Raw genomic sequence first — 23082 nt, forward strand, 5'->3', positions numbered from 1 at the left:
TGAATGGCTGAATGTGTTTTTGAGAAAGGCTTATAATAGTGGGATACTAGTGATTGAATGGTTGGGATTTTGTGGTCAGAGTAAAGGGATTAACCCTTTACCTTGGGATTTCGTAATGATTCCATGGTATGATTGAAATACTGGATGTTTTGACCGTTCCCCATAGCTGAATTCCGTAGGTCATCGATGAGCGGATAATTTGTTAATAATTTAATAGTTTGGTATTGAGTGGAATGTTTGGTTCGAGGGGGTGTCTAAGTTTGTAAAGTTTAATGTTGTGGGATTTTCTCATTTTTTTTATATGAGTGGCCCATGTAAGTTGGCTGTCTGGACTCTAAGGTATCAAGTAATTTTTTTGAGGAGAACCATGTCGTTATTAAGAGTCATAGACAGAGGGGGGCAGAGACCTGGGCGTAGATTTGTTCTGATTTATTTTAACTCACCACAGGTTGAACCAGTTTTGTAGTACATTATTAACACAAGGTGTGTTTGAAATGTTTGAAGCGCAACAGAGGATCTAGTTAGGACGATATTTATTTAAATAATGGATGTATGCCTATATCGTCAGCGAAAATAGCAAAGAGTGGTGTTTTCAGTGTGTGGAATGTTAGGTGTAAATATGTTGAAAAGTGTTGGAGCTAATATACTATACCCTGAGGAACATCTGATTTAAGGTAGTGCATTTGAGAGAGATTGTCCTCATAACGAACAGCAAATTATCGATTTGATAGGAAGGATTTAATTATTAGAAATAAAGTCAGAAGAAAGCGAATTTTGTGGAGGAGACCTTTGTGCTAGACGCGAAGATAGGTATTATAATATATAAGCAATACTATGATTTCGTTTTTATTTAACTATATTAATATGGCTAGGTATATCCTAAAGGCAGGGATTGGCAATATTTCAATTAAACGTATTAAAAATAAAAAATAATTAGAAACCGAGAGTAAAGTGTTCATGTGCTTGAATGTTGTTAAGTATCTTACGAAAAAATAACAATTTTAACGATATTAATGTTTTTTATCCGATATGTTCCTACTTCCTATGTGTAACAAAAGTAATACGTAAAGTGTCTTTATCTATAAAGTATTATCTCCTTCGTGTCATCACACAACTTAACTGGCATGGGCAGCTATTAGCTGTCTAGTAGGTATCTCGATTATATTTACAGTTTATAATATGATGAGTGGTACCTACAGTATTTTATAAAACTTATATTTTTAAAAGGGAACAATGTTTTTCAAGATACGTGATTGATATAATGATTTTAATAATTAACACATTTTTTTTACAAACCATAATAATGTTCTGATCAAATAAAAGTGTTTATATTTTTCTCATAAACTCAATGTATTTTGCGTTTTGCATTTCAATACCTATGCAAATTAAACGTATTTTGTTTTTTTATATAATTATATTTGAAATAAATGAATTAATTTATTTTGCCCATTTTTAATTATATGTGTATAATATTATAGCAAAAAAAAAAACTGCCAAGCGGATAATTCACAATTTCTGCCGAATTATAAATAAAAACGATAGGTAATTTTAAGATTACACTTTTAATTTACTACATAACATAATATTGTGCCTATATATATTATATAATATGGCCACCATGTTTATTATAAAGAAATAAAAATATTTTAGAAGGTGACTCGCCAAGCATGCTTTCTCACCGGGTGATATTGAGCTAGGTATATAAGTATATTTAAAAATACCGGAATACCCTGTGAAAAAAGTCTGCGCACGCCTATTCCCCGAATAGCCACATGACCTACAATACGTTTTTTGAATTATAATTGAATAACACAGCCATGAATGTCCGATTTTTGAACCAGATTTGAACACTGTAAAATAATATTATTCTGAAAAGGATCTACCGCTTATATTTTTAGCAAAATGATAGCTTAACCTAACAGTTCCACAATTGTTATAATACCATCTACGTAGACGAGCTAACACTGTTACAGATAATATAGTCCATAAAATATAAGTAAGTCTTTTTTTATTATACTAAAATTTATTATAAATAGTAAATGAATTTTACTTTAAAGCAATTTAATTTTAAGAGAATTTAATTTTTTTAAAGGTCATTGTATTTTTAATATTATATCATAATGGTAATCTATTTTTTGGATTTGTGAAATTTGTTAAAGTCCCTCTAAAATCATGTACCCGTGGCTCATTGCCCGTCGTGCCTCCCTATTGGTACCTATACTAATGGTTCACCCCCATTTTTTCCATTAATAATGAATTTAGTCAAAATGTTATCTTCATAATTTTTAAATACACTTAATGTACATATTTAAAGTGTCGAGATTTTTTGTACAACTTAATGAGTATCTGTGGTGATTCAAACTTTTGTTATTTAAATGAGAACCCTCTCCCCTATTTTACTGTAAATTATTTGGTGAATATTTGTTTACGTACATTTGTATTTACCTAATTCAAAATTTGAATGAGTGGTTTATAGTAGTTTCTCAATTATAAAATTATTATATTAAGGATAATAGTCCTTCAAATGAATCATTCAAAAACCTTAAATAGTAAAAAATCTCAAGAATTTGAAAATATGGTCTTTAAGTATATTTAAAAATTCAAAAAATCAGATTTTGAAATTTTGAAGAACTACAGCGTTGAAGAAAAAGAAGGTGCACATATTTGGTGAATCATACTATATGTGTATGGCTAAAATTAACTCGCAAATCCATTGACATTGATGATAGCCGCGAGTATTCTCATGTTAGGTATACACCGTATACAATTACATAATATATTATTTAATGTCTTATGTAGTACCTACGTACCTACTACGTTATGCCTTGTATATAACAATATAATAATATATTTGTATAATCGCTCGTATTTTTAAAATTTGTCACACAATATATTTTATGGTCATTGTACTATTTTCTAGATTTACATACTAATATATTAGCATAGTACATAGTTGCAAATTCTGATATGTAAGATAATTTATCTCCTGTTACCGCATTCTAATTGTCAATATTCTTATTCGTATTATTTTTTTTCAATTATGGATTCAATTACAAAATTATTTTCTCAAATGATCCATTAAATTTATTTCATAACATGCTAATATAAGTAGTATAATAATATACTTATTATACTTATTATGATATTAGTTGCACAAAATAGTTGATATCTACTGATTTATATGGTAAAATTAAACAATACAAATTGATTTAAAGGTTTGTTTGTAAATAATCGTTTATTTCAAGCCTGAAGCCACCATGATGTCTATTAAACCATGTTCAAAATTCTAAAAGTCTATATGTTAGCAAACATGTAAGATCATGATAAACCTAATGATATGTTACCATACTAAATAAATTATTAAATAGGTACTTATTATAATTAATAAATAAACAGTATAATTTACTACTTTGACTAATATATTTATTTGAAAAAATTAAGTGATCCAAAATGTGAAGGTCCTAAATGATCGTATCCGTAATTTCCTCCATAATTCAAAAAATCTAGATCGATGCTGTGGTATAACTTGGAAATTCCGTATTTTGGTTTTCTATACCAGTGTCCGTATTTTCCAATGTAACCGAGTCCGTATTCAATGCCCGGAAAATCCAAATCTATGTCTAAATCTAAGTCTGTATCAATGTAGAAATCTAGATCAGTATCTAGATCATCATCCAAATCAAAGTCTAGATCAAAATCGATTGATGGAATGAATAGAGGTGTGTATGAATGATATCCAGAAGCGTACTCAGGTAAAAACAATGGTGATCCGCCATCGGAGTGACTGTAACTGTAACTATAACCTGGGCCGTGAGCTGATTGGCTGATGTAACTATATGAATGACCACCATTACCTACAATTAAAACAAAAATTATCAGGATAATAATATATCCAATATTAAATTAACAAATAATAATTAACAATTAAATTATAATTGGTAGGGTACTATATAAGCAACTATGGGTAAGCAAATGATATTACTTCACAGACATTTTAAGTACACCCAATTCAAATTAAATTCAAAATATTCATAGAAATGTTGATATAATATAAGTATTCATAATATAGTTAGCATTTTTTCACTAGGTATGCATTTTTTAAAATGTCTACAAACTTTACTCACAGTTAGTATATCACAGTTGCATAAATATTTATCAACAAAAATAATAAATTGACAATTTAAAAATGAAAATTATTATTTATTTGATAACACCAAAGTCAAGCGTGTGAATATTTTTGTATCAGAATGTGTAATAAATCTAAAACGTTTGTCGGTCATTAGAATATTGTGTTTTTAGGGTTATCTTATTTGTTATTATTTTTTTTTTGTTTTATGGTATAAAGAGGTTTTACCGAGCATTAAGGGTGTTTATGGAAATTTAATGAATATTCGTCGGGCAAAACTTAAGTAGATTATAATCAGTCACGCAAGAATAATATTAATTCTTTAGTAAGGGTGGAGAGGGGGCGTTAATTGAAATCAAAGCGCTCTACAAAAACTGATACGGCGGAAACGCGTTTGTCAACGATGCAACTCGTTCGAAGAAACACTTCAGTACGTAGGCAAGTGTCAATATATTTTACTGGACTTAAAAAATGGTTCAGAAATATCCAAAACTCACGTGACGAACTACTGCTGTAACTAGATTCCGATTTATGGTTGGACTGATGGCTGGACTGCTGGTTGGTGGAGTGGACGAACGCGGTTGACGCGCCGGATCCGACGATCAGAAGAGCTGCGATCCGCTGGAACATCATTGCGGTGACTCGAGTGACTTGATTGAAATCCTCCAGATTGATGGATATTTATCTGACACCGAGACCGGAAGTGCCCTCGACACAGGCTCGGTGAAAACGCGCCCAAGGTCGGCTTCGTGTACCTGCAGTGTGTATTTTGTTACTGTATAGCCGTACGATCCCAATGCCGTTCGATGCGCCCGAAACGGTTCGTTGGCCAATTCGATTGATTGTTCGCGTTCATCCGAGTAAGGTTTTCAAGACCCAAATATACTATAATATTTTTGTACAGCATATTTTTATCGTCATTGTCGTTATCGTCGCGTCTTTGCAATTTCGACGTAAACCGGAACACGTTTTCCGGATTGTTTTTGCTTCATGAGACCGCCGTTTAATTTTCTTTGTTACCTATTTATACGCAAGTAGTGGCGCCGACCAGATGATTCCAAAACACAAAACAATATCATATGCCACACAGACTCGAATCAAGTTTATGATCGTCATTTACATATTGAGATTTCACATGTACGTATTATTTTATATTATTTAAGTTTAGAGGGTTTATACATGCTTATACTTTATATTAAACAATATTGGAGAGTTTCATTGTTATCCATTGAAAAAAATGCGTCAATAGCCACTGCGACAGTTATGTTTATTATTTTTATATTTTAAACCAACTTGTTGCCAATCAAAATATTTTAATATTTTTCTAAACTATCTTATCCTGTCACTTTTGTTTTCTACATTTCTATACAGCATAATATTATGCTTTTATAGCACCTGGCTTAAAATTACTCGCGTGAGATTGAATTTGTTGTTATTTGTTCGTTCAACCGTAAGACCGTTCGCTACATTGTCGAAATTTAATAAAATATATCCATCACAGTGTATCCAAGAATAGTAAAGATTACTTTAAATTTACTTTTCGGATTTCCTAAATCGGGGTTTATCAGTACATTTAATATTATGATTGTTTCTCTCTCATAAATAATATTATTATGTCAAATTATTCTGAAATGTGAATTTATTCGATACATATACCTATACAATAAGTAATAACTATAATATTATTATAGTATCGTATATTTTTATTTATTTTTTAACAATTTATCCGTCGTCTTTATATATTTTTCTATATAAATCAAGAAAAAAAGTCACCGTAAAAACATCATAAAAATGATATGATATTTTTATGCAATTTTAATCGTGCAGTTCATAGATTCTTAACAATAAAATGAATTGTGCTAAGAGAAGTAGAATTTTATAAATTTGAGGCTGAACCAATATTGTATCTTTATATAATATCGAAACTAGAACTTTAAATGGTTATTGTGAGTGGTCTCATAAATACTTAATATTTAATATTACTAATATTAGTAATTTGATATATTATTATGTTCGAGACATAATTATTTTAGTTTGTAAATTAAATGACTATTTATTATATTATACTATCCCATTTTTCGGAAAAGAATTATTTTGCTCTCCTATACGCATGAAAAATTTATTTCCATGTGTAGGACAATAATAATTACAATTTTATCTTTTATTTAATAAATATTTGAAAATAGTTGAAACATATCTATTTAACTACTTCGCTCATCTTTTTTTTATTACCAACTGTAAATATGTTTATTGTAGATTGATTAGGTAAATTGCAGTAGAATTTTACTTATTTTTTGATTACAGGTTTTATAGTATAAACTTTATACCTATATAATAGTACGTATATATTATATTATGTACATATATATAATATATATTACCGAATAGGTAATAATATTATAATAATTTATTTTTTATGATTATTTCTCATGCAATATACGAGATTACCATTACATTTATAAAATGTATAAAAGATGGTAAATTTATTTGATTAATAGACATAACATATATTTGAATAACTAATAAGTAATAATTGTAAAAATTGTATATACTTAGAAAAGTGTAAAAAATGATGTATTATTCAAATATATTTTAAACCTAAAATTGATAATACAAGCTGATATAATAGCATTATTTATAATATGCATTATACAACTTAATTTAAATATTCAAATCCAGAAACACTTGGCTCAATTGGTGCTGATTAAATACCATGTTAGATTATTTAAAAAAATTGTCTTATGTATAATAAAATAAATGTTTTCAAACATTTCTAGAGAAATTAAATCAGTTATGTATTTAATTCTGAGCAGGACGATTAAGGTATTGGTTTTATAATGACGTGTTCTTTTTCAATTTTATTTTTATTTTTCTTCAACATTTTTTTGCATGTTTTAGTGTTTTACCTGCACACATGACCGAAAAAAATAACAAACATATTGTGAAGAAAATAAAGTATATTAAGTTGGAATAAGGTTATGAATATTATGAATAAAACAGGACAGTGCATATAGTGATAATAATTTATGGAAACATTTATGAATCATTTAAATAACATATATAATCTTATTGTTATTTATTTTTATTAAGTTTAATCCAAATCATAATAAACTGAAAATTATATTTAAGATAAGCCCTTTAAATAAATATATAAAGCACTTATTTTTCAAATATTTAGACTTAATAAATAGTAAATACTAAATTGTATTATTAGCCTATTATGTAAAATATAAAAATATCAAATTAAATATTGGTTTATTTCGATTGGTTAAAGAATTTATTTTTAAATGTGTACAAAATATGCATATTTTGAAACTTTGTGCTATTATCACTCCACAATACCAAAAATAAAACTATTATTTAAATTTAGTATAGACATTGAACAACAATACTTTATTGTTAATGAACCTTTTAAAGTTGTAGTAGCAGTATAGACATTTATTAAACAATAATATTATACTTGATTTTCTTAATCTATTGATGCAATAACATTTACTATAATATTATGTCTATATTTAATAACTTTCCATCTCATATATACGTTCAATAAAATTTTTTTCCACTTTTTATACTTTATATTCCTTCTTATTGTACTACTTTACTAAATATTTACCATAAATACTGTATATTTATGTACTTATAATGTAATTAAGAACTCTTGGGCCGCCACACAAACTCTCTCAGTACTATTAAAAAAAAAAAAATTGAAATGATAAGTCTTGAAAATAGTTAGACAAAGAAAAATTATGACTTATAAATTAAAATTTATAAAAATAGCAACTTTAACATTAGATTAAACTTTATTACCTACCAGTTCAAAACATAAGAATGAAAATCTTTCATTATTAAATTCTAACCGGAGCGATGACTATATGTGTTTTACGAATGATGTGTACGTATTTTTGTAGTTTTTTTTTTTTTTTCAAATTTGATAGTTATTTTACAGATAATATACAAACGTACATAGTTTTTAATTTTATTAACTAAAAATACTTGTATATTTTATATAAGATTCCTGATAAGTTGTTCTTACTAGAATTACTAACTAGAATTAAAAAAAAAAATTAGTGTACCGTCGCGTTCATTTTTATGAGCATTTGAAGTCCAAATTCTGATAACTGCAGAAGATAATATTATAATAACGATATTTTTTTTAACCTACCGCATTACTTATTATAGTATTATATAAATAGAAGATTAAATTAAAAAATATATCCTTAGAAATACACAGTGACAGCTGACAGGCCGACAACGGTCTTCACACAGAATCGTTTAATTCAAATGTAGCATATTACACATTACAATGACCTACTCAATGACGAAGTACACTCTACTCTAACTGTTTAAAGCAGAATAACTTCCTCGGTTTTTAAAATTATTATAAAAAGGATCATAAATCATACCTAATATATAATATATTTTATCCCTTTTGGCTTTTACATTATTATAAACAATCTACGGGGGACGGAGTGGCGACTAAAGCGCCGGTTGCGACGCTCACCGACGCTGGTTTGATACCTCGGCCATGGTCGGCATTTTTCTTCGGGCACGTCACGGTTTCCGGAGAACAAGAACCAACCGGGCATGGCAGATACCTATGGGTGCCCAAATCAAAAATTCTGCCAAAACAAACACACACGTGTTCCCCCCCCCTACCAACAAAAACAAAAAAAAAAATCTACGTTTATTTAATTTTAGTGTCAATAATAGTTTGTAATATCCAATTTCTTTATTACAAAAACAAACATTTTAGTATTTTATCGTAATGAAAAAGTTTCTGTTGCTATTATTATAATTTCATTTAAATAATTACAGGTATATATTATATGATATAAGATTTGTTTAATATATATATAGTCATATTCTATAGATAATACATGGGTAAATAAAATACATGCTACTTTTACAATCTTTAAACTTTTTCGTTTAACAAAAATGTTATAAATATTGAAAAACTTAAAGCTTAACCAATTTAAATTTAAATTCGTTCATATAACCCAATACACTTTAAAATCCCATCTAATGTTAGTTGTAAAATAAAATTATAAAATTTAAATTATTGTGTTTTTTGAGTTACATCATTACGTACATTATGATCTCATTATTAGGTACCAACTAATGTACTATACATAATAGTGTCTAGGCATCTGTATTATAAAATTACAAAGACTAAAATAATGTATTTTATAAAGTTATATTATTAATATAGTAATATACCATACATAGGTACATTACTATTGTACCTGTGTATTTTTTTTACATTCTGAGCGAAATAGTTAAAGCTAATTTACAATGGGTTATTATTCTTGATTCTGATTACTATTATTTATTTCCCATCAATAATTTAATAAGTGAGGAATAATTTTTTTTAATTTTTTTTTTTTTTAAATGTCTTCATGATATATATTAATGTATCGTGGAAAAGTACGACGATATTCATTAAATAATAAATATCATTAGAATATTTATCGTTAACCTATTGTGAATTGAATTTTTTTCATAGCGGAACCCAAATTAATGACGCGTGTAAAACATTCCGATCACACGAATGTGAGTACCATGGTTACCCTATCCTAAACCAACACACAAAATATACACAATTCAGTCAAACCACAAAATGTTTGTGGGTTAGCTAATAATAATAAATCACCACAAGTGTTAATGAGATTGGTGTTGTAAAGATTTGAAAACGTCTTTCACCCAGTTCTATAATTCTTATGAAATAAAATCAATTTTGAAGGGGTTTTAAATTCATGAATAATTATTTATTATTCTCAATATTCATGTACCTAATAAGACAAATATTTTCTCCACAATGATATGAGCATATTTCATTATTTAATTTAAAATAAATTCGTTATGGAACTATAAATACTTACAGTAAAATATGTATACTTATTACTTATATTATAGACATTATAGGCAGCTAGACCATAGATTACAGATACAATATTATATGAGGCATGAATATAAATGTTTTGTGACTTTGTGTACCTATACACTATGCCATATTATGCATATTATGTGTATAAAACGTACCTATGTATAATATTTTATTAATACTTTTATTATAAATTAACTGAAGTAACTGGGCTTGAATTTATAAAATAGGAAGAATCAATGACGAATGACGCACATGTCCAACTTGATTTAAACACTTATCAATTTGTTATGAAATTATAAATTATTTTCTAAATATGAACTGGGACCAGTCATCTAAATTCAAAAATGGCACAATGTATCTGTATGTATATTGTTGATAATGTACTTATGTACCTACTCGTATATATGCAATTATGCATAGGGCTTACTAAAACTAAAAGAAGCCACTAAAGTGCAAGTCTAAATGTGATAGGTCATTAGACATAACGCAATACAATTTTACATCATACAAACATTAAAATATTATTAAAAATATTAAACTACCTATTAAATCATATAACTATGCATATAACAATATTGAGATGTAAAACCTATATAAATAGATGTACTTTGTCCCTTAATATTTAAAAATATTGTTAAAATAATAGATAGTATTAGAATATTACTGTTATAAAATTAAAAGAAAGTCAGCATTGATTAATAATTGTATGTTGATTAATGGTTTGCTTTGAAATAAATATCCATCAATGGCATAAATTCATTATAATATAATATACATACATACATACATACATACGATGGCATAGCCATGGAGTTTTTGGGTGTTTAACCCCCCCCCCACCACCACTTCATAATCCTAGCTAGGCCACTTCATTCATATATACATGACGTGAATACATATTAATACACAATATTTAAGAATATATAAAAATATGTTTCATATAAGTATCATGTTTTTTTTACAGAAAACAAAAAGTTTTTAGGCTTTTTTATGAGTGTGTAAACTCATATTATACATTAAAAAAAAAGTTAAATTACAAAAGTTTCTTCATAATAATTTTCAATCGTATAAAAAAAAAATTATTATTGTTTGCTTCAATTCGTATTTCCTATGCATTTATGGTAAAGAACGTTTTAGAAGTTTAAAGTTGTCGTGCTTTTATTCACTTTTAAATACCTATATATTTTGCAATTGAATCTAGTACTCTATATTCATAAGTATGTTTTAAGAACGAGTGGTAGTATTCATTGCGTAAATGGATTCGAAAAGAAAGAAAAAGCCATACATACAAATGCATAAAGTGTGTTTGTTCAACGTTCATGTCATTTTTGGGGTCACTATAAAAATAACGTGGTTGAAACTCAAAATGTTCGCTTCCATTAAATCATATATTTTTACACACTATTAATTGGTATTCTATAATTACTAATGTCTGTCCTGTATCGATTTCAGTTTTCCTTAAAGACCCTCGTTTTCACAGTTAACCGGCCTGCACATTACCCAAGTGAATATCCACTATTGACCGTGACCTGAAACTAGGTACCTATACTGTATTCGGTAAAATGATTCTCCAACGTAAACGTGCCCTTATTTTCACACCATCGTCCAGTGAACGATTTCACAACTTCCTGTAATTAAAACGATCACTATTTCGTTCCGATTACCAGTGCTACTGAGTTACATCACTTGTTATTGATTTTTTTTTCCAGCACAAGAATAAAAACAACCAAAACGTCGTAGTCACGATACCGAGCGACCGATAACGTGACATAATATTGGGAAATGCGTGTGTAAAAACAAACCAAAACCGAAAACCAAAACTTTGTACAATTAGTGTGACACGGTTCATTTCATGCGGTGGAGGTGGAATATAACCCGCATATGTTGAGGATTTATTCGTCGATCAAAATGACAGTTTACGAACAGTGTTTGTGTCAAAAGCATCATGTGCATCCGAGTCGAAATCGAATTGTCGTCATGAATACCGTGCATGACGATGGATACAAAACGATTGGTAAGTATAAATAAAAATATTTAGATTTTCTATGTACCTAACTATGAATTATGTCATTATTATAATGATTAATTCATTATTTTCAAAATATCTACCTTCATAAACAAATAGGTACTTATAATAATTTTATAAAACTATGATAAACTAATGGAAAATAGGTATATAATATTATGTTTATATTTATCTAAAACAATGTACTACCAATCATAATTCATTAGTATTAGAGAGTTTTTGCACAACGCCGGTTAAAAATAACGTATGAACCCGTTAACGTTATTTACCAAAACAAGCCTTTGCGCATGCGCACCAAATATCGGTACGGTTATTTGATTATCGTAATCGGTTATTTTAATTATTTTAACGGGCACCGTATTGCTGGTTATTATCGATTATATCTCATCAATCGGTTATATTCTCTAGTCTGTGACTGGTCAAAGTTACGCTGGTGATTACAGCTGTTTTCTTTGTAAGTCACCGGTTTTTGGTATCCCGCTTTTTACGAATCTAAAATGTTGATATCAAAAAGGTTACAGTCATAAACCTGTTTATATGTCAATGGTTAATATTTGTTATGGTAACAATTTACAATGTGATAAAATATTTTAACGAAATATTATATATCCGGTAATGCAAAAACTTTTATTACAATACATTGTTAATACATTACCGTATAATTTAACCGAACGTTATTTTTACCGGAGTGTTTTACCGGCGTTGTGCAAAAACTCTCTATTATTGATAATCGTAAATTCAAATATATACAGTGTTTCCACGGCTTTATTTTAATAACAAAATACAGTTTTTTTTTTATATCCTGTATACAAAATTTTTACCAGAGGGAGTGCTTCTATTTCAACATATAGGTAGTACCTTATCTTTTAGCAAATTGGACCAAGATGGTACTTTATAAAGGTCATTTTCGATTTTCTCAATAAATGCCACGGGAAAAACCACCGAAAAATTACGAAAAACCGCTAAAAATGGGATTTTAATTTCAAACGCTTTGTTTATCACCATAGAAACGAATAAAAAATTATAATATTATAATAGTAATTCAAATTACATGATAAAATAAATAATAACAATATAAAATATCCAGAATGACAAACCGTCTCCGCTCAAAATCGTTTTTCTTATACAATGATATTATATCATTGAATTCAAGTCTTATACAATGGCTCACTTGTAATCTACTGTATAGCAGAGCGACATCCACTTACCTACTTTTTTTTATTGAATAGTAAAAAGTCAGTGGCGGCGCGAAATTGTGGAGGCTTTGAAGCATATTGTATATTTTAAATATTTTTACCACCGTACCCTTCATTGAACCAAAATTAGCAGCAGGGGTCATTAATAATTATTAATTATAATATTTGCCATGATTTTTGTGTTGAGGTCTTACGATTATATATATATATATTTATATACCCACCGACTCATTTCAGACATGAAGCAATATTGCTTCAAATAATCATATATCCCGCGTCACTGTAAAAAGTTATAAGAAAATAGATTTATCGATTTATTATACGTACCTATGGCTTTTAATTTCAAATAATGACGTAACTAGTTTTAATAGAAATACTTATACGGTAAATTCAAACACTATTTAAGTGAGGATAACATTTATTTTTATAAAATTTATTTTAATAATTCTCTAAAATTTATATGGAATTGTTTTCAATTATTATTATGATCTTTGAATAATCGAATTAATCACCGTAGGTATTTGCTATTTAGTGCTAACAATTATTATCATTATAATGTACAAAGTGATCCATTTAACATATATTACACAAACTAGTTTACTTAGTCAATTTTTATTTTCTTATGATTTGATATGGTCGAACATTTTTGCTCTGCAAAAGTTATCCATACCTAAAATTTTAAATACTTAAAAATAAATTTTTAAATTGAAAAAAATAGTGCACTTTTTTAATTAACTACCTTCTTAGTATTTGTAAAGAAATTATAATTTGTTTTTCAGCGACACGGAATAACACTTATTCTGTTGTAATCTTTGTGAGATTATTTGTAATACTCTTTAGTGTTTACCTACTTATTAGAATATCTATCATAAATATCACGTTGACATGTTTTTCAGTTGGCTTTATTCTGGTTATCGGCACTAGCGTGCGGTCGAAGATTGAACGACGAGCACACTAAACAAAATAGTTCAAACAGGAATTTACCTACAAAATCAGTTGACACTCAAGACGATCTCAGCTCTCGAAGTTATGGACTTCAAGGGCCAGAAATAGATTCTCTGGATGAATTTAAACCTGAGGTATCTGACGTATGGATGCCTACAAGTTCATCAAAATCAATGGCAAAACAAATTCATGAGCCTGAAATGGATGATTACGGAGAACCGGAAAAACCAGAAAAACTAAATGACAAGGAAGAAATGGATTCATTCGAAAGACTTAATGACGAAAAAATTGAAGATCCCGAAAATGGTAATGAAGATTTCGAGCAAGTGAAAAAAGTAAAAGAGGTGTCGATAATGACGTTGAAACCAAAAGAACATAATAAAGCATTAGATCCAATAAGTGATCAACAAGGCCGTCCACCTATGAGAATCATACGGCCTATGAGAGATTTGAGTATACTTGTCAGAAATCGGCACCATCCTATATTAATAGCCCGGCAAGTACCTGTCCATTGGATACCTCACAAACATCACCGTTCACATAAACCACCATATCCACATAAGCCACTACATCCACATAAGCCACTACTTCCACATAAGCCACCACATCCACACAAGCCACTGCATCCACATAAACCTCACCACCCTTCGATGCCGAAACACAAACCATGTAAGCCATGTGACCCTAAAGTTCATAAAAAACATAAGCCAAAAAAACCGAAAAAAAAACCAAAAAAAAAACCAAAGAAAGAACACTGTCACCACCCGAAGAAATCGCATCATAAACGATTATTATATTATGCTCCTATACCTACCGCCATGAACTATTACGGGTCACATATTCCGGTGAAACTGATTCAATCAAGTAATAGTTATGATGTGGCAGAAAACCTAGAGAACGAAGATGTAGAAATTGATACGGAAAGACCATTTCACCAAGAAGTTGAAGATGATGTTGAAGAACATAGGTTAGCCGAAATGAGCGAACCTTTTGATGAAGAGGTTCCCGATGAAAGTAAAATAAAATCAATTGAGAACATTTAAAGAGTGAAATGTAACTTTTTATAAAAGAAAAAAAATAATCAAATCATTGCAATCAAAGTTTTTATCAGAATTATTGAATTACGTACATAATTATTTTATCTATGATATTTTGGTAGACAGAAACCTTTTTTAACCATTCAACAAAACTTAACTTTAATCGTCCACACAACACATATATAATATGGACAGAACAATTATTTTATTCAATGACATATTATATATCATAATATTTTCATAAATCTCAAAGTGATTGGAACATTTTCTATTATAGTTTATAACATTAGATTCAGTTTGTTTTTTGTGTATTGGTTACATGTGTATGCATTTGGTTTGTATGGATATGAACTGTATTAGTAGATATTATTATACAAAATATAATATTTGTTTTTCCATAACCCTGAACAAGACATTTAACGTATTTTTCTATAGTATACATACATAGTTTATCACGTAGGCATGATAATTTTTTACAATTTATAACACTTATTGGATTACTTTACCTATTATTTAAAATGGCTCAAATCGTTTATTTGGAAACGGTAAGGAGTGATTAATGGGGCTGATTTAAAAACAAACGTTATATACATTAAACATTATATTACTATGTTATACATTTTGTTTTTGTAAAATATTAAATAATATGAAATGATCACGCTGCATTAGGTTTTGTTCTGTAAGTGATGTATTTATTTATTGTAAGTGCATATTAATAATAATAATAATAATAATAATACCGTGGCGTGGTTTTACATAATGTGTGTAATGTTTTTTTTCCATTTCCTAACACTTTATTATAATGATACTATATTATAATAATGTGACATCATAATATTCGTAAGGTTTTCGACGTTTTCATTTGTATGTTTTTTTCGGATCGACTGTGACGGGGGCGGCCGCGGGTGGCTTGTTAATTTCGGTCGTGGTCGGGTAGTACGTCCCTGGTACGTGATAGAACGGATGTGGCACAGGTGGGCTGATGGCCTGAGCACCTGAACTCGGGTAAGCGGGCGCCTGTCGGACCAACTGATTGAAGTTGTACGCGTTGTTGTAGCCGAACGGATTCTGTTGGTGGCCGTACGCGTTTTGGTAACCGTACGGGTACTGTTGCTGGTTACTGTTGTACGGGTACTGTTGCTGGTTACTGTTGTACGGGTACTGTTGGTTACTGTTGTACGGGTACTGCTGGAATCCGCTGTACTGCTGGTAGCCGCTGTACGGGTAGTTGTTGTACTGGTTGTAGTGTTGTTGGTGGTTATAGCCGGTTGCGATGTCGCCGTTGTACGGATAGCCACCGACACGCTGGTACGGCTGTTGTTGGTAGTATTGCTGGTTGTACGCCGAATACGCCGCTTGTTGATAATTATTGTTGTACGGCAGGTGTTGATAGTTGTTGTAATTATTGTATCCGGCCGTAGCTAAATACTTGTTAGCATCTGTAAAACAAAAATATCGCGTTCAAGACTCCAACTCGTTTGACGTTTGTATGACGTCGACAATCGTTAAATCGTATCGATCACTATGCTTTTGAAGGGCATCTGGCACATAATTCGTTAAGAATGTATAAGCATCCTAAATTATTCCAAACAGTGCACGTTCAATGTTTATAACCTAAGATCGTAAAACACTTTTTGATAATACCAATTTAAATATTCTAACCTAAACAGGTAATAAATATAGTATAATATGAGTTTTGGGAATTTTAAAATTCGATTGTCTTAAACGAGTATGGTAAAAAACTCACGAGTAGGTGAAGATTATTTTTACGTAAATAATTCAAATTTGCAATTTAATGATGTTTTCGATTTCGTAGCGTATAAAATGAATTTCAGGTAAAACGGTTTATTTTTTGTTTTAGTATATAAGACAGTTTACAATTTATTATTTAACCACACGGTCTGGTCCCTCGGATGCCGTCATAGTCGATTTCTACTAGTTGGTAATATTAATGATCATTGAACTGTCATGGTCCGATCTATTTTTTGAAACGTGTACGTGTAACACATCTCACCGCGCGTTACGCTATTACGGGTTCGAACGACAAACGACATTATTATATTAAACTGCGTACCATTCTATATCGGCGCAATCGTTAGCGCAGACGATAAAACCAATTTCCGCAATGTTATTTTATTGTATTATAAAAATTGAGTGAGAACTGAGAAGTATATTGGATCCAATATAGTTTCACCACACGTGCAATTTTATATTGTCGGAAAAGAGTAACGTTTCTATTAGAAGAAATGAAATCACGAGAAGGCTTCCGAATCGAATAATAATTTATGTGTATATGTGCCTATTTAGTAAGATGGATGTCATCAAACTACTGTAGCGGAAAATGATTTATAAATAACCAAGAGAGGGGAGGGGGTACATTAGCACTAAAACTATCATACATCCCTACTGCCAAATACTGTGCTAAGCATACTTACGTTTTATTCAAATTTTAGGTATATTTTAAAACTTTTTTTATATTAACTGTTATTAATTTTCGTAAATTATTATTTTTAATATTTAAAATGTACATACCTACTGATAGAAATTAACCAAGTCCCAACGGGGATGGGGTGATTTCCCCCCTCAAAATCACCACTGCCCGAACTTGTAGGTAACACACACTTCACACACATATATAAAAATGTACTTATGTACCTATCTATGTATTGTATACGATATAATTTAACTGATCATTAAAGTGTAGGTATTGAATTTATTACGTATTTGAAATTACATGTTTATATAAAATATTCCTCAAATTATGTTTTTAATTTAACACATTTTTAAAAACTGTGACGAAACAAATTTTTCCGAGTTACCTATCAGTTGTATGTATTGACATACATAATTTACAATTGATGTAGTTTACAGGTACTAACATAGCTTAGAGAAAATTACTTGTACCTTAGATTATACTAGGTGCTCAGTATCTAAGTGTAATAGTAAATAATAATACTCGGCAATGGTTTTAATTTTAGTATTGTAAAAAAATGTATTGATAATTTTATTTCATAATTTTATAATTGTTTTTGATTTTATATAATTGATTTTGTATAATTGTTTAGATATTTATTAATACGTTCAGTTCATTTATAACAGACATCCAGAAAGTGAAGTATAAATAATATTTATTTAAAATACAATTTAATTTTATTTATATTAAGTGTATAGGTACAATATATTAAAATATATCCATATGCCACTTGGCAGTATAGGTATCAAATACACATAAAACGATTAGCTTATTGCCATTTTGTTATGTTTATTTTCATAATAATAAATATATACGAGAATTGTTTTCTAATAATTATTATGACTAAAAAAACTCATCATATTTTTGGTATTATTACTGGTTATAATCCTTTTATCTTTAAAAATATCTACAATGTTATTTTTTCGTAAAAATCACAATAAATGTATTAAAATATAAACTATAATATTATTAGATAGTAAATAATTTATGTGGTAGAACTTTACATTAGCCTTTCATTCCCTGTTTTCCTGAGTTTGGTTTTTACTATATGGTAAGACACTATCATCAGGTTAATCCTAAACATTATAATATAATGTAATACCTAACTTCATTGAATCTAATATTAAATTATAGATATTATGAACAAAGTTTAGCCATTAAGTTTGAAAGATGTGAATATATTGCTATTTTTTTTCTATCAATTTATTTATATTATTATATGAAAGTGGCATGTTTACCTGTGATTTGTCCATAAGGATTATAAATGGCTTCTTTTTTACTTCTGGAGTCGTCGGCTATCACCACAGCTATCAACAACGCCAAAGCTACCTAAGATAAAAAAAAAATATGGTAATAGGCAAAGTATTTTAATAGTAAAAAGACGTATGGATGAACGATTTTAGGATATCGTTCATAAAAAATGACGCTCACGTAAAATGAAGAGTTCATGATGAAGATTTTCTCGTACAGTTTCGCTGATGTCCAGACCGATTGTAAACTCTAACTACTAACTTTAGTGTGACTTTCGGTCCTTTATATATAATAAGTGATTATAGCCATATAGTCGATTTCAAACGAGGTAGGGAACCATTCAGGTATATTAATTATTATTATGGATAATTTATATCCAAGTCTAAGTGATATTACCAGTCCCGGATATTTTCAAGGTTTTTTGGTCCTCGGGGCTATCCATAAGATCTTCTCCATACATTCAGCAAACATTGGTGGATAGCAGTCAGTTAACACTCATAAATAGCAAGTACAATGAGAGCAATAACTAACTATAGATACTTACAAATAAAATATAAAACGTGCAGTTTTGTTTAAACACTGAATTGAAAATTAAATAAATTGGAATTATATAATAACCAAGGACCTATTATTATAGTGTACGTGCTTTAATTATGTGTGTGCTTTTTAATTATACTCTTGAAGTTTAATTAATTTCTAGATGCATTTGTTAAGTATTAATTAAGAAAACGCTGTTAATATCACAAACATAGGTACAGTGTTATATTTTACGTAAAATTCCAATTAAATAGTTGTTTGGCATTGCTTTACACATCCAACAAAATGTGTGTGCACAATTTTTTTTATGCACATTCTATTTTAATAACATTATTTAAATGTAATTTAGGCAATTAATTAGGTAAGCGATTTAAATACACATTTTAAGTATATTGTAATTTCGAAATTCTATTATAATATACGAGTATTATAATATGTAGGTTCGAATTGTAAGATAAATTATATTTTTATTTTCCGAGTAGAAAAGGGAATTTTCATTAATTCTATAAACTAAAATATTACAACTGTTTTACATGCTATTGTAATAAATATATAATTCAAAGACAGATATTTCATGGTCTTTTCTAGTAGAAACTTTAAAGGGCATCTGCATTTATATAATCATTTGTGAATAAACTGTACATACACACAGTGTATTATTCTCCGAAAAATATACCTAATCATAATTACCGTCTTAGGGATTGGGTAAGATATTAAATAAATAGTTTAATAGTTACTTTCTACAAACCTATTTAATAGTAAAATACAACGAGAGCCTTCTGTTAGTAATGATCAATACTTAAAAAAAAATAATCACTAATAATCAGAGACGTAACAACTGTTTTTAGATAATCGTTGGACGAGCATTTTTTAAACATTTAAGATACAATAAACGTTTCTATTAATTTGTGTTAGCCTAACAAAATAACTCATTACTCAGAGTACATTGTATAATATGAATTGTAATAATTATTTGTACTTTAAAAAATGAGAAATATACAACTTGTAGGTACAATGTACATGGTATAATATCTGCTAAACATAAATATTATTTATTTTAAGATAATATTTAATACTATTAAATTAATGATGACATCTGGTTGATTGTACTACGCTAAATTGCATTTTTAAAACGCTACCTCCACACAGCATTTGGGAAATGATAATATTTTGTGAATATTTTGGAGTGCTTGAATGATGAATATTTGATTAATAATATTGTATAAATATTTTATTCTCATAAAATAATAAAATATTGCACAAAAATGTTGACTTAATATTTTTATGTTTCCATGAAAATGTTTTTAAAAAAAATATGATTAAATTGTTTTGTTAATATTTTTTACAAAATATTTTTCAAAAGTGAACTTCTTGGCCAAAAAATATAAATAAAATATTTCCTTATTATTTACGCAACTTTTTCAAATATTTGACAACTATATTGTTTTCCTGAAAATATTTATATCATAGTTGGGAAATATTTAAATGCTGTGTGGGATTGAAAGCTGCTCAACTTTATACTTCCCTTGTACCTGCACCACTATAAAAGTAATTATTTTAACATGTTTTATGCATTTTTTACTTTATGTACAAAGTATAAAGCATGAATAAATTATTATACAAAATGTTAGTCTTAGTACTTTCCTAATAGTATAATTATTGTTGAAATAAATAATTGAATCACGGAAAATAAAATTATTTTTGTATTTTATTCAGTTATATTCAAAGAACTTATATTATAATTAATACAATATTATAATAACAAAGTTACATAATATATATATTTAAATCATTTTAAAATATATTCTCGAAGTATTAAAAATATTAATCTAGTCATAACTAATATATAACTTATAATTTTTCTTCGTAAGCCGTGGTTCATATTCAAAGAATCAGTTAAGTAGATCTTCCAAGAACTATTGTAAGATTTGTATTTTAGTTTTAATTTTATAATTTTTTTTTATTCATAAGTTAATTTATTCTTCAAGAAGATAATGTGCCTCACTGAACAAGTTAATTTGGAGACCACGGAATTTTTGAAGTAAAATATTTAAAAAATTATGTCAAGTATGCATTTATAATAATATACCTATATGTAAGTTATTATTGTATCTTAGACATTTTCATAATGTTTTTATTGAAAAAATTTCACTATTAGACTACACATTAAAAATAAAATATAATAATAATTGTGAATTGTTATTTTTAAATAATTTTTTTCCTTAAAGTTGGTGATTAAAAATATACATCCTAAAATAATATAATTTATAATAAATTAAGATGTATAACCTGGTGCAGCTGCTAGTTAATAACTAATACCATAGATTTTATTAAATACGTTTATCTTTTTAAATGAATTATTTAAATTACGTTTAATATTACTATATATTTTGTTCTTTAATATAAATATATAAAATACAATTTTTAATTTGGATAGTTTTCGATTTATAATACATACATATATACCTATTTAGTTATATTAATTAGGTATACTTTTGGACGAATATTTGTTCATGCAGTTCAAGTTATTTATCTGGATGTTGGTAGTTTTATTGATGGATTGTTATCATATTTCACATTTTTGAATTGCTTAATGCAACTTCTTTAAACACAGCTCAAATTATTTAAAATGCATTCTTATAACAAAATTATATACTAAACAATTATACATATTATATTATAAAGTTTTATGAAATTTACAAAAAGTTTTTAATACATTCATTAAATCCAATGTGTGTGTAGAAAATTAATTTTATAGTAAATATAGTTTTGAATAGTATTTAAAATTGTTTAAATTTATTTAAACAACATTGGTATTTGAATCGAATAAAATCAAACCTTTAAAAGTCATCTGTTTATTTTGCTAACTCAACAGTTTAATTAAGTACTTGAAATTTTTTTTAAAAATATTTTTACACGCTTTACATTGTGTACCTATAAAATACTGCAGTACTTATATAATTTATTTTGCAAAGCATTATTTATTTTTGATTGCAATTAGTAATTTCACATTTGAGTTTGTTGCAGGTAGAACATATTATATAGTAACATACTATCAAAAGTGCACGTGTTCGGTCAGTGGTTATTACTCACAAAAATGTCCATAAACTATTTGTGTGGGTAAACACTAATACTGTCTGTAAAATTTACTAAATAATTTTTTTTCTTTTTTTTAACAAATATTGTACCTTTTCTTTTTCCCAAAAAAAGAAATGTTGGCTAATAACCATAGCAGTTGAAGCCTGTAAACTCTAAATAAAAAATAAAAAGCAGGTAAGTGGATGTCGCTCTGCTGTACAGTAGATTACAAGTGGGTCATTGTATAATGGATTGTATTAGACTTGTATAAGAAAAACGATTCTGAGCGGAGACGGTTTGTCAGTCTGGATATTAGATTCTGAGTGGAGCGAGGGAGCTATTGTTTTTACAATGGTGTTTATTTTTTTTTATTTTTTTCTTTTTATATCCTGTATACAAAATTTCTTCCAGAAGGAGTGTTTCGATTTCAACATATAGTACCTTATATTTTATAAAATTGGATCAAGATGGTACTTTAGAGAGGTCATTTTTCGATTTTCTCAATAGTTATTTAATTCCACTGGAAAAA

General features: G+C 28.2%; 3 protein-coding genes across 3 annotated transcripts; 1 reads left to right on the forward strand and 2 right to left on the reverse strand.

Annotated features, from left to right (window-relative positions):
- Positions 1 to 3401: 3401 nt before the first annotated feature.
- Positions 3402 to 5255, reverse strand: LOC107883313. Its single transcript, XM_016803048.2, has 2 exons — positions 4624 to 5255; positions 3402 to 3854 (listed from the first exon to the last, which is right to left on the reverse strand). The coding sequence occupies exons 1-2, from the start codon at positions 4757 to 4759 to the stop codon at positions 3424 to 3426; spliced, it is 567 nt and encodes a 188-aa protein (XP_016658537.1). The 5' UTR covers positions 4760 to 5255; the 3' UTR covers positions 3402 to 3423.
- Positions 5256 to 11266: 6011 nt separating this feature from the next.
- Positions 11267 to 15942, forward strand: LOC100167412 (neurofilament medium polypeptide-like). The gene is made up of 2 exons (XM_001944922.5): positions 11267 to 12024; positions 14129 to 15942. The coding sequence occupies exons 1-2, from the start codon at positions 12001 to 12003 to the stop codon at positions 15218 to 15220; spliced, it is 1116 nt and encodes a 371-aa protein (XP_001944957.2). The 5' UTR covers positions 11267 to 12000; the 3' UTR covers positions 15221 to 15942.
- LOC100162609 (eukaryotic peptide chain release factor GTP-binding subunit) lies at positions 15801 to 19235 on the reverse strand. Its single transcript, XM_001947450.5, has 3 exons — positions 19119 to 19235; positions 18926 to 19016; positions 15801 to 16653 (listed from the first exon to the last, which is right to left on the reverse strand). Exons 1-3 carry the CDS (start codon positions 19134 to 19136, stop codon positions 16073 to 16075), a joined length of 690 nt encoding a protein of 229 aa, XP_001947485.1. The 5' UTR covers positions 19137 to 19235; the 3' UTR covers positions 15801 to 16072.
- Between the last annotated feature and the right edge of the window lie 3847 nt (positions 19236 to 23082).

Source organism: Acyrthosiphon pisum, chromosome A3 (assembly GCF_005508785.2).
Source record: "Acyrthosiphon pisum isolate AL4f chromosome A3, pea_aphid_22Mar2018_4r6ur, whole genome shotgun sequence".
NCBI lineage: Eukaryota > Metazoa > Arthropoda > Insecta > Hemiptera > Aphididae > Acyrthosiphon > Acyrthosiphon pisum.

Coding starts and splice junctions, on each gene's coding strand:
- LOC107883313 (XM_016803048.2), bottom strand. CDS start 4,759: ATGATGTTCCAGCGGATCGCAGCTCTTCTGATCGTCGGATCCGGCGCG. Junction 3,855..4,623: donor TTACAGCAGTAGTTCGTCAC/GTGAGTTTTGGA, acceptor TTTTAATTGTAG/GTAATGGTGGTCATTCATAT.
- LOC100167412 (XM_001944922.5), top strand. CDS start 12,001: ATGACGATGGATACAAAACGATTG. Junction 12,025..14,128: donor CGATGGATACAAAACGATTG/GTAAGTATAAAT, acceptor CATGTTTTTCAG/TTGGCTTTATTCTGGTTATC.
- LOC100162609 (XM_001947450.5), bottom strand. Junction 16,654..18,925: donor TCCTTATGGACAAATCACAG/GTAAACATGCCA, acceptor TTTGTTTTACAG/ATGCTAACAAGTATTTAGCT.